This window comes from Lycium ferocissimum, chromosome 10, assembly GCF_029784015.1.
Source record: "Lycium ferocissimum isolate CSIRO_LF1 chromosome 10, AGI_CSIRO_Lferr_CH_V1, whole genome shotgun sequence".
NCBI lineage: Eukaryota > Viridiplantae > Streptophyta > Magnoliopsida > Solanales > Solanaceae > Lycium > Lycium ferocissimum.
Window position 1 is genome coordinate 49,210,228 of NC_081351.1, and position 13,729 is coordinate 49,223,956.

At 32.1% G+C, this 13,729-nt stretch overlaps 1 protein-coding gene and 1 pseudogene across 1 annotated transcript in view; both read left to right on the forward strand.

The window, feature by feature from the left end:
- The first annotated feature begins 420 nt into the window (after positions 1-420).
- On the forward strand, positions 421-3,717 carry LOC132035564 (protein sym-1-like; annotated as a pseudogene).
- Positions 3,718-10,077: 6,360 nt separating this feature from the next.
- The window catches only part of LOC132034175 (transmembrane emp24 domain-containing protein p24delta3-like), a 7,705-nt gene continuing 4,053 nt past the window's right edge, over positions 10,078-13,729 (forward strand). The window contains exon 1 of the mRNA XM_059424449.1: positions 10,078-10,377. Within this exon, the coding sequence (XP_059280432.1) occupies positions 10,180-10,377 (198 nt within the window). The 5' untranslated portion in view covers positions 10,078-10,179. The remainder of the gene's footprint in view (positions 10,378-13,729) is intronic.

Below are 13,729 nucleotides of genomic sequence, written 5' to 3' on the forward strand. Positions count from 1 at the left end.
ATGTTCATGTAATAATTAGCCATGCATGGAAAATCTTTTAATTTTGTCCGGCCCTTATTATATTACTTTTCTTTTGTTCTTTACAAAATGGAAGTAGAGTAGAAGTATGAGTTTATTTTGAAAACCACAGTATTTGACATCATACGATAACTAGTTTCAACTATTACAAGATCAACTATTATAGGGATAATTAGTGTCAATTCTAATCCAAAATGAGTAGCATGCACATGGAATCATTTAATTGAATCGACTAGTATCTTTTATATGGTGATCAATACACAGAAATTATATGCAGCCAAACTTTCCACCAAAATTAGGCATGCAGCCTTCCTATAATTATTTGTCCTTTTCAATCTTGGACTAGTTATCAGTTCAAATATATTTAAAATACTTTCATTATGTTATATATAATATAAAGCAAACATAAGAACTTGTTTGAAGACCTCTCTCTTTCATTTTCAAACCAAAAAAAAAAAACAAGAGGTTTTCCATTTTAGACGACAGAAAGATGTTTGTTTCTTTCCTGAGAAATAGCTTCAAGCTGGCCCACCAATCCCCCATATCATGTATTCATGTTACCAACTTCAACATTCCAAAATCTATTTTGAAGCTTTGAACAGAATTAGTAAGACCACTGAGCTATCAAAATCAACTCCATGCAGGTATTTCTCAGCAGCTGCATCAGGTGCTTCCAGCAAGGTTGGGTTCATTGGGTGGTATTTACAAAAGCTAGACTCTCGCTCCATTCTCACCAAGACTATCACTTGCACAATTATTCTCACTGCTGCTGATTTGTCTTCTCAGGTACCTACCACTATGCCTGATGTTATTAGCGTGTGCTCAAAACAGTACACCAGAATATACGAAATAAATTGGTAAACAAACAAATCAGAAGAACAGAAACGTTAATTAAATATCCTGAGCCCACAAAATTTATTGTGTGTTCTTAAAAAATTAATCTCTCAAAGTATCCTAGGTGTTAGATCAATTATTTCCTCAAAGGGTAGAATGATTATACCTTTTGTTGGAGTAGCGGTACTTCAAACTCCAGCAATTCGTCGGAGTTCAAGACAGTAACGAACCACACAAAGACTCTATTTTGTTTGTGAAAAAGCATGCAGAAGAAGCGTGTAAAAATTTGATGTCGAAAACTGAGGGAATGCCTTGGTATTTATAGCCACGAATGGGTGAGACTCGAAAAGGTGTCATTTGAGGAAATTCGAATTGCAGCCTTTTCCTAGTGTCTGTCTGGGAAATATCTGGTACCTTTATGAAAAAGATCATGTGTCTTTTAGGGAAAAAGAAGGCCTCGAATTAAATAAAATCCGCGAACGCGAATAAATATCCCGCGATAAAATAACATTTCAAGATAATAAAAATATTGGGTTAGGTCATTTAATTCAAAAATTGTTTTTCTCCAATCATTTTTCGCGCATTATGCGGATACTGAGTCTTAGCCTTCTTTTACTCTTTATGAACTAGTAAAAGTGTTTTTCAATATAAGTACGAAAACTTTTCTCTCTTTATTCAATTAGGGATGCCATCCCTTTTCCATTTCTGATTCACACCTAAAAAAAAAACACCGGCTTTAGCAAATTAGCATAAAAAAAGCAAGAAAAAAGTTTATTTAAATGACAAATCCGATTCATAACTTTAATTTATTTATGTGCAACTATGGGGTTGATGACTATCTTATACTACATGTTTTTTCACTCTCCGCAGACAATTGCTGGGTTGTTGTCGTCAGGGCAGTATGATCTAATAAGAACATTGCGAGTCGCTAGCTTTGGTGTGCTAATTTTAGGCCCTTAACTTCATTTCTGGTACAACTCACTCTCAAAATTCTTTCCAAAACTGACGTGATCACAACATTGAAAAAGATAGCTATAGGACAACTCGTATATGGACCTACCATGAGTGTTATCTTCTATATATAAATTAATGACTTATGTAACTACAAGGTAACCAACAAGGTAACCATTTGTCCTGCTTTTAAATTGATTTACTGTGTCATTTTAGTTGGTATATTTTAAATGTAGGATGAGACATATGACAAGTTGCTCAAAAGTCTAAATTAGTCACACACGGACAAAGGTGAATTTGGAATTTTAAAATTTTGGGATCTTGATTTTAGGATAGAATAACGATTGGATTTGCATTAGATAATTTATTTGCGTACAAAATGAAGTACTCAAATACAAAGTAGAAGTAACTTGTGGCATGAGTATTTTAATTCTTTGAGTTTTTATCAAAACTCCACAGTATTTGACATTAGGTTTCAACGATAACTAGTTTCAACTCATTAAAGATCAACTATTTAGGGATAATTAACAATAGTCCAAACTATGATGAATGCACTTAATGGAATCATTTAATTGAATCGACTAGTATCTTTTATATTAAGTAGGGTTTATATGCAGCCAAACTTTCCACCAAAATTGAGGCATGCAGCCTTCCTATAGCCCGTCCTACTTCATATAAAAGAATAATAAATTAATTAATTTTTGCTAAAAATATTTCATAAATTAAACAAATAGATAAAAAGTAATGAGAAAACATATTAGAACTTGTTTGAAGTAATAATTTTTCTCTCTTTCATTATTATGTTTAATTTCTTTTAAAAAAAAAAATTAAAAATAATAATTTATATTTGTTCTCTTGAAGATTTTCTTCTATGATCTGAGATTTGCGCAAGAATGAGTGGTAGAAGATTTATCCCCCATATCAACCAACTTCAACATTCCAAAAATCACTTAAAAATGTTATTTTCAAGATTTAAAAACAGAATTAGTAAGACCACTGAGCTATCAAAATCAACTCCATGCAGGCCTTTCAATTATTTCTCAGCAGCTGCATCATTTAATTGCGGTTTCCAGCAAGGTTGGGTTCATTGGGTGGTTTTACAAATTTTGACATCTCTACTCTTAATATACGGAAAAGGTCACAGAAAATTCATACAGGATACAACCGGCAATGGCGAATTTGACATTGAAGTCCAGTTAATAAATAGAATTTACAATCTTAATAAGTTGTATCTTCTTAGTCTTTAACCCTTCTAGTGTTAGCTCTTAGTCATATTTTCAACTGTTGTTTGAGCTTTGATTTCTTTCTTACCTCTGTTTTTTCTTGTGGTTGCGACACTAGGTGAAAGCGGTTCAGAAATTGTGGCCAGACTCAAACGTGATTTGGTTCCTACTTTTATTAATGGTCTTATGTACTGGCCCGTATGTGATTTTATCACATTCAAATTTGTCCCCGTTCATTTACAGGTATGCTAGATATCCTTTTTACCCATTTATTTCAACAGAGGACTATGGTTCTCTTTACTTTTCATGAAGGATTTTTAGTTATAAAAACTGAGAGCGTAAATATTGACATGAAGACTTATATGTTGTTGTAGGACAGTTTTACCTACGGGTGTAAAAAAACATACACAGTATTATCAGTGCACAAAACTTAAATTTTTTCATAAATAATGTATATACATGTCTAGTTGAGAAGAAAACTAAATAGATGTTGTTACTGTATTGACAGCCACTTGTGGTCAACACATTTTCTTATCTGTGGAATGTCTACCTGACATACATGGCAAGTCAAGAGCAAGTAGCATAACTTTGGATTAGCTATTCTACCATGTCTCATTGCTAATAAACAGGCTGATGCGTTATGACTTTGGAAAAATTTTGCTTATGGATGACATGTTTAGAGTGGTGGAGCAGAAGCAAAAATATGTTGGAAGAAAAAAGCAATATATATCCAACTTCTTGTTAAGAGGTCAAAGATCTGGAAGAATTTCAATAGCAGTGGATCCGACTCTTTCCCAATGTATTTTCTTTTCAAATTTCTTTTTTTTTTTTCCTCCCTTTCTTAATCTTGTGAAATTGTAATTTCATAAAATAAAAATCGTTTTTGTTTGATTCCTTTTCTTAATCTTCATTCTAAGTGCCAGACCACAATACGAAAACAGGACGGTTTCCAAGTTTAGAATTTAGTTGAATAACTCAAAAAACAAAAGAATCCATCTACTCACAATTGCTCAAATTTACATTTGTTTATTAAAAGATATTTACTTTTACTTAGACAAATATTTCAAGACCTAAAAGTCCCCGGTCCATGCTGCATCTGCTCAACCAGAAGCATTCCTCATTACACATATTTGAGACTCTTGAAGCCCGTCCATTCTTTAGGAACTTCAATGCGAGAATTGCGAGTCGCGAATGCCCTTTGGTGGTCTTTAATTTTAGGCCCTTAACTTCTTTAATATTTGCCCAACTCAGCTAAAAGATAATAAGAAAAAGATTCTTTCTTACTATCCTTTCATAATATATAAAAATCTAAAAGACGTAATGAACCACAAACATCCAATTAAACCTATCCATCATTTCAACAACAAACCTTTCAATCGTTATCTTCCAACATTTCTCCATGAAATCTCCTGCTACAACATCGAAAAAGATAAATATATAATATATAGCGTTTCAATTGAATGTAATTCAACTCAATTTCATTTTATTAAGTTTAGATTTGTTAATATTTGAAAATAACAACAAATCATCTTCTATGAACTAAACAGTCTAAATTGAGATTCAACACGAACACGGACAACATAGAATTGATCAAATTTATTGGCTTTGTTTGATTTTTATTAGTTTATACGTTCCATTTGATTAGTATACAATGCTATTAATGACTTAGACTTGAAATTATAGTAACTTTAGTTGACAAAAAATAATCGAGGCAAAGTTCGTAACAAGTATGTGGCATGATGTACTTTACAAAAGAACAAAGTATTTAGAAAATTTCATTTTCATAAGCAAAATAAAAAAAATACACAAGTATTGTGAGTATCGGACATAACCGAAGTTTACATTAAAAAGAAAAAGTATGACGTTTTAGCGGCAAACTTTCATTTTTATGACCAAAATAAAAATTTACGCAAGTGTTAAGAACTAGAAAAGCAATGGCGGATTTGACATTGAAGTTCACTTTAATAAAAGAATTTAAAATCTTAATAAGCAACTTTCATTTTCATAAGCAAAATAAAAAATTACACAAGTGTTAAGAATTAGACAAGTATCTAGTGTTAATTTCACTTTACAAAAGAACATTTTTTCAACTGTTGTTAGAGGGCTTTGATATCTTTCTTACCTCTGTTTTTTCATTTTCATGAGCAAAACAAAAATTTACGCAAGTGTTAAGAACTAGAAAATTGTGGCCAGACTCAAAAAACGTGATTTGGTTTCCTCATTTTCATAGCAAAATAAAAATGTACACAAGTGTTAAGATTTATCACAAATTTGTCCCCGTTCTCTTTTAAAAGAACAAAGTGTATGCAAACTTTCATTTTTTTTACAAAATAAAAAAATACACAAGTGTTATTTCAACAAGGACTATGAAGTTCACTTTAAAAAATTTTCATGTGAGAGGCAAACTTTCATTTTTCATATAAAAACTGAGAATTAGACAATTGACATGAAGTTCACTTTAAAGAATTACAAATGTTGTTGTAGGCAAACTTTCATTTTTCATAACCAAAACAAAAAAATACACAAGTGTTAAGAATTAGACAAGTGCACAGGGCTTAAATTCACTTTAAAATAATGTATATAAGTATAGTTGAGAGGCAAACTTTCATTTTTCATAACCAAAACAAAACATTATTGACACACATTGTGGTAAAAATTTTATTAACAAGAAAATCTAAAACCAAGCACACATGTTACCTGACATTCATGCAAGTCAAGAGCAAGTAGCATAACTGGATTAGCTATTCTACCATGTCTCATTGCTAAAATCAATGATGCGTTATGACTTTGGAAAAATTTTGCCTATGGAACACATGTTTCAGAGTGGTATTAAATAAAAATGTTGGAAGAAAAAACAATATATATCCAACTTCTTGTTAAGAGGTCAAAGATTCAACAAAGAGAAAACCAAAAGCATATCAAAATCAACTAAAACATTTTCTTTTCATAATACGACATTCAAAAAAAAACTCCCTTTATATACATGGGGAATGAAACTAAAAAAAAAATCGTTTTTGTTTGATTCACTATAACAAGACATTATCATTTTAAATAAAAAAGGATCAATTAAATATAAAAAACGATGAAGACAAAGATATTAATTCAACAAATAACAATTTAACTCATAAAAACAAATATCCATCTACTCAAAAGATCCAAATTTACATTTGTTTATAGAACATAAAGACAAACACAAAACAAGGATATTTCAAGAAGCTGCAAATGAAATAAAAAGGATAATGGGGTAAGGATAATTTCAACAAAAAGCATTCCTCATTACACAAAATTTGAGACATAAATGAAAAAAATATAAAGATTCCCAAAAGAACTTCAATCCGAGCAAAAAAACTAAAAGCAAATCAATAACTTGGTTTCATTAAGTAGGAAGTTAAAAAGTTACTGTAATGCGCTAAATGAGAATTCACGATTTAAGTCAGTAAAGTTTAAATACCATTGGTGCTCATAATATTTTATGATAGCTATTAATGTGAACTCGATATGTGTGTATATTCTTAGCGATCTCAGGACAAAGGACATTTGTGCTAAACTGGCTATAATACACTTCAGGTGTTCGAATTATAGGTCTGTAAAGTTCATGGTTCCCAAGCGAACAATTAGGCTTAAATTGCGTCTTTCCTTTTGGCCATTTTCCTCACCATAAAATGGTTCAAGATCATCATTTTATTGCTTAATTTCGACAACAGTATTACAAGCAAAATATTATCAATAATTATATCATTTCAATTTCATTTTCTTCCCGTGGAGACATAATTTAAGAAATTTCTTTATTTTCAGTATTTTCAAGTACCTAGCTAGACCTCTCCTAATGTCTTATCAATTGTTATGCCTTGAGGCTCGTTTAGAACAATTTTTACTCTATTATAATCATCTTTATCATTTGTTCATCTTCTTTTTTGATATTTTTTTATCTTTGGAATTTATTGATGTACCACACTTGTGACATTGGTTAAACTCATTTGCACCAATAGAATTTTCCTACGGAATATGCTGTATTTGTAGCTGAAATATAAGAGTCAGTAATCTATATATAATATAAAGCGAGCGTATGAAACCAATTGATGATATTACACTCTTTATGTACCCATTCCTATTTATCTTTTTTCTCATTTTTTTGGCTTTTAATTAATTGTTTTGCTCAAAATTTAATATGTTATGTGGTTATAATAGAATTTAATATAGTTAACTATAATTACAAAATTAATATCAATAAAGGCAATGACTAATTATGAAGCTAATAAAGAAAAACAAAGAACTTTCCCACTCCCCTATAATTATAAAATTAATATCTATAAAGGCAATGACTAATTATGAAGTTAATAAAGAAAAACAAAAAACTTTCCCACTCCCCACGTCTAATACTCCACTTACTCCTCTTTAATCCTCCCCTGTAATTAATTGTGATTAATTTGGAGTAAAATTTTGTTAGTAAAAGCAAAAGACTCCCCTCTCCACGTCTAAGATTATTAATTGCTGAAAGTTTCTTCTTCGTTAGTATTTAAATAGTTTAGCTTTGTCTTAGTTTCAAAAATGCTCCAAATTTACGAATTTATAAATCACAATCTGTTATCCCCAAACTAAATTCAGGTGAGAAATTCTTTACATTTCTATCTGAATTATTTTTGTCAGTTTGTTTCTTTAGAATTGAGTTAATTTTTCTTACCAACTTAATTATGATTAAAAAAATTTAGAAATTCTGATCTATTTGGAAAATTAATTGCTGAAGCTTTTTGCTCCTTTCTTTTTGTGTTTTTCTGTTAATTATATATTGTCGATATGTAAAATACTTATATGTAAAGTGTTTTTGTTATACAAAATTACATTTTAGTTGGATGATTGCTTTTGTCGTCTTTTTTTTTTTTTTTTTAAATTTTTTCTGAAGGAAAGATAACGTTTGGTTGTTTTTTTCCTTAATGCACTATTTTACCTTTCAGTAGCATTAGTAATTATATATACAACACTTTTTGAGGGATTTTTCTTTCAGTTCATGCTCACGCACAGAAGGGATTAGCAGAGAACAAGCAAGGAATTTTGGGCACACGAAGATAAATGTTTCCTGAAACTTATAAGTTATTGAGTGGGTACTGATTTACACAAATCACTTCTGCTTCAAATGAATGCCTTTTCTTTTGGGTAAAAAAGTGGTATGCCAATGATTATTGAGCTTTCTCTTTTAATTTTTTCTCCTCATGACCGTTAAACTTTTGATTTTTCATTTTATGGTGTAGACTTTTAGAGTATCGATCATCAAAGATATACAAAAAGAACACTATCGATATGTTTAGAAAGGAAAGTTAGAAGGTTCAGATCTTTGATTTTCTCAAAAGCTTAAATTAGACACAATTTGACCATTTCTCTTATTTGAGGATGTTGTCACTATTGGCATGAACTATTTCAAAGAATGCAACAAACATAAAAATAAAAAATTCACAGGTGTAAGTCTCTATTATATATCTTATTGCTTTAGTTCATGCTCAGACAATGTTTATATTTTTGGATATGTATGAATTATTTTTTTGTTAAATTATGGAACTTGTAGTATATTTAATCGAGAAGTTGCATGTATATATTTTAAAGAGGCGAACATAATTGAATCTTTTAATTTACAAGTTGAATGGAGGGGGTATATGTAATTTGATTACTCTTGGCGATATCATTCTTTTCGTTAATATTTTTATTTGTTTTAATATATTTATTAAACAAAAATTAATCTTCATGCATTCTAACTGAAAGTATATTGTATATATGATCAATTTTTTTGCAAAATCTAAAAATATATATTGACATAACAGTATTATTTTTTCTTGTAGAATTCCTTCACAAAATATATTAAAAAAGGAGCAATCAATCTTGAGATTACAATTGTATTAAGGAACAACCAATATTATTACGATTGATGTATTGGTGTAGAGAGATAAAAATTTATAAAGATAATTATTTAGTCATATTTTATTTTAATAGCCGCGCGAAGCGCGGATACATTCACTAGTTCTTAATAGGTCAGGCCTCGTTTGTTTGTATTCAATGGAGGTATGAATTTGAATGATTTAGACCTTAGGATATTAACTACATTTATTTAAGTTGAAAAATAAGAATTTATTTGGTTTGAATAGGTCTTAATCATTAATATCTTAAATAAAATTTTAATATTATTAAGATGTATTTTTGTGTGGATAATTTTCACTACCACTCTATCCACAATCACCAGCCACAACCACTAACCACCTCCTCCATCACAGTCCCCACCACCATTACCGTCGCCAACCACCAACCTCCTCTGTCATCAGAACCACCACTGGCAACCACCGCCACTGTCAACCACTAGTGTAAGTCTACCACACCTACCACCTCCATCATTATAAACTGCCGCCACCGCCATCACCACGGCCTCCACCACTATCAACCACTACCACTACTGCGCTCAATCCTTAGTACCAACCAACTCCACCATCACAATTGGCATAGGAGCCAACTACCACCAACACATCCTCAACCACCACCACCAACAAGCCAACTACTGGAATCATTTTATTTTATTAAGTTCACATTTTTTTAATATTGATTATTTTTATTTACATTGTATATTTATTATGTTTACAAATAAATAAATTATTCACATTTAAATATTAAAAAATAAACCGTCTTAATCATTCAATATTCAGATCTAGAGATAACATTAAATCGTTCAGATGTACGATCATAATCACACGTCTTAATTTTAACGAAAACAAATTATAAATATTATCCGGTTGTTGATCAAATAAATTAGCTTTGGAAGTCAAAGAAAAAAGAAACACTTTCAACAAAGGCGCGTCTGAAAGTCCCCAAACCGGTAATCTTGGTGTCCTAACTCGAAAGTTTCCCATGTAAAGACGCATTCCTATTGGACATCATTGAAGAAATTGCGTGGCGCCAATCTAGTCTCTTCCTATACAACCACTCCTAATATCCACGCGCTTAATCACACCCGCCACCATTCCATTAGTCCGTGCACTGCACATTCATCCAACTAAAAAACTAAACTAACACTAATAACATTTCAAAAGTCTTCTCTCCCTCTCTAAAAGTAATTAAGAGCAAATCTGAAATCTGAAGTCTCATCTAAGATTCCGTTAGTAGAAAGAAACTAGGGGGGATGGAGTTGTGTAGACTTGTTTTGTTGTTTTTGACGGTAACGGCTACAGTAGAAGCGATATGGATGGAAGTGCCAACTTCAGGGACCAAATGTGTGTCGGAAGATATTCATAATAACGTCGTCGTATTGGCTGATTATACTGTAATCGGTGACGAAGAGCACTCTCAAGCTAATGTTGTCCCTACCATCTCCGTCAAGGTAACGCACCGCAAATCATCACCCTGCTCTAATTTTGACTTATCAATGCTAAGAAATTTTTTTATATTACTCCTTCCGTCACAATTTAAGTGTCTTAGATCGATTGAGCACAAAATTTTGAGGATTAAAAAAGACTTTTGAATGATCTTAAATTAAAGATGCCTATAATTTACTAAAATGTACTTTGAATCCTGTGGTTTTAAATTTGTTAGATGTTTGAATTATCAACTTACTAAATACAGAGAGAGACGATCTTTTAGGGACAGACAAGAAAAGGAAATAAGACACTTAAATTAAGATGAAGTGAGTACGAGATTATGATGTATAGTAGCTGAACGATATGAAGGGAAACAATTGAGAAACTTTGAGTTTGCTATTGCATTTGAATTCTCTTAATTTTGAGTTCTTACAATATTTGAGCTGGGATAATGATGCTATCAAATAGTAAGCTTAAATTGCAAAAGACTAAGAGCCTGTTTGGATGGGCTTAAAATAAGCAGTAAGCCAAAAAAAAATAAGGGGCAATTCGCAGAATTGCCCTTCGTTTGGGGTGGTCTTTAAATTTTGCCCCTCATATTTGAAATCTTTAAATTTTGCCCTTCGCATAAACCCATAGGTTCCAGAGTTCGAACCCACGCGAATAAAATTTTAAAAAAAAAATTCGCAAGGCAAGTTTAAATTTCGCTATGCCCCCGGCATACACTTGTGAAGGAATTACCAAAGTTATCGGACCGGCCATACTTATTATAGGGAGACTTGGCATAAGTATCACTTGGGTCCGATAACTTTGATAATTCATTCAAAAGTTTATCTTGGGATCCGCATAAAAAGTTTGCCCATTAAAAGTATGCCACCCCAAGATAACTGCGAAGGAATTACAAAGTTATGCGGACTCAAGATACTTATGCCTTATGGGCGGACTTGGCATAAGTATCGGGTCCGACATAACTTTGATAATTCCTTCACAAAGTTATCGGGTCCGCATAAAAGTTTTGCTGATTAGTATACTTTGGCAAGCGTAACTTTGTGAAGGAATTATCAAAGTTATCGGACCCGATACTTATGCCAAATCCGCCCATAAGGCATGAGTATGCGAGATAAAATGTGTAATTCCTTAACAAGTGTATTTGTGCAGATAGAAAATTTAAGCGCCTTGCGAATTTTTTTGAAAATTTCACTGCGCGTGGGTTCGAACTCCGGGACCTATGGGTGTTAGCCGAAGGGCAAAATTTAAACATTTCAAATATGAGGGGCAAAATTTAAAGACCACCCCAAAAGAAGGGCACTCCGCGCAAAAAAATAAAAAATAAGTTGGGGTAGGCTAACTTATTTTTTTTGGCTTATAAGTTGTTTTCACATAAAGCGCTTTAGATAAGCTAAGTCAAACTGGCCCAATTATTCTTTTGGGCTTATTTTATGCACAAAATGGCTTTAAGCTGGCTAACCAAACACTCAAAAAAGCTGAAAACAGCTTTATTCAACTTATAAGCCAATCCAAACGGGCTCTAAGCACATTATGAATATTTTGACTGTCAAATCTTGTAATTTTGACCATCGAATTCAAATTAATAAAGTTAATCGAAGAAATAAAAGGTTTTTAAATTGCACAGGGGAGCTATTTGTTTGTTAAATCTATAGAAACTTTGATGGGGTCTTCATTTATAAAATACTCGCTATTTTCCATCTTATTAGGATCCAATTTGTTCGATTTTCTTGTTGTTTCTTCTCTTTTTGTGGTGAATTATTTTTAAAATTTTTGAATTGAATTAATTCTAGTTAGATAATGAAATAAATACCAATGTTGTGAATTATATCTAAGAGAGTCTTTGTAGTTTCAAAATTTGTGTTACTATGTAAGTACATATTATAATTCCGTACTCAAGATTAAGAGTTTGATTGCAAAAAAGTTAATATGTATCACATAAATTGGGATAGATGCACAGACGTTAAACGATATAAAAAAAGTAACAAGATTAGCTAGGTCTCAACTACTAAGACACTGACATAGTAAGTTTATCCTTCAACACTCCATTACTTATTTTTACTCTGTCATGGTGAGAGTGTGTTGCGTTGTTAATCTATAGGATGTTTTGTTGTGTCACCTTAGTTCATAAGATTGACCTGTGCATTCTATAGTTAAATAGGATTGTCTTGTGGTGGAAGGCACTTGGTTCTCTCATCAATGCGGTGATCTCATAAACTTAGCTGAACTATTTCCTCAACTACATACTATAGTAAAGTTGTCATCAACTGTATTAAAAAAAAAGATCATCCATTTTTGCGCTTACTCCAATTTGCTTATAAAAAGACAAGGTTGCAATTTGGTTTCTTTGAGGAAGATCATGCTGGGATTTTTTGAAATTGTGAAAAAGCTCTGCTACCTTCTTGCATTCTAAGTCTGTTTTTAAGAGATCCAGAAGCTCATTATAGCTCTACTTTTAGCAGCCTCACCTATCCAAATACTCCTTTAATCAATTTGTCCCGTACCTGGTGTCTCTATAAAGAATAGATTATTTCTAGTCATTCTAAAATCAGATTCTCTGAGACATTTCATGGATTCAACAATAGAGCTAAAGAAAGAAATGCCTTCAAAAGATGTTAAGAATTTGAGAAGCTAGTCAGGAAGAGAGGGATAGATTGCTTTGTGATTAGCACTATAGATCTATTACAAAATGACAAATCACAGCTGTTGTTTCTTGGAGAGCTACCTATAAGGTTTGGAAGCTATAAAGATACAATATAAATAATCAAGTGCTTCAGTGCCTTAATTGGTATTCTTTTGGTGAACTTCATGGTCTCAGTTGATGATGTACTGGTCAATACTGTGACATGTTAGAATATGTCCCAAAAGGGTTTCACGAAATTGTCCCATTCCAATTGGGATTCGATAATAGTCCCATTCCATCTGGGATTCGACTGGCTTGTCCCATTCCAACTGGGATTTTGAACGTCTTCAACCCCTATTTACACCGAGATCTTCGCCTTTAACATCAAGAAAAGAGAACAACTATCAAGACTACTACGTAAATTATATTCCACACTTAGGTTAGATAGAGTTTTCATAGAAATGGTAATCTTTCGCTTCCTTTTGATCTTATCGTTTCCACACCCCGTCGAGATCGCTTTGTACTCCTCACCTTATAGTTGATTTCTCCGCGCTCGCGCCCCGTGGTTTTTCTTCCGCCTTAGGTTTCACGTAAATTCGTGTTCATTACCTTTATTGCTTTCTTGCATTATTGTTTTGCGTTGGTGCATCCTAATGGTTCCACCGCATCGCCGTTTAATTCTTAACAAGTGGCATCGTGAGCTGCTCAAGATCCAGTGATGTCTACCGTAATCAAGTTTGATATCG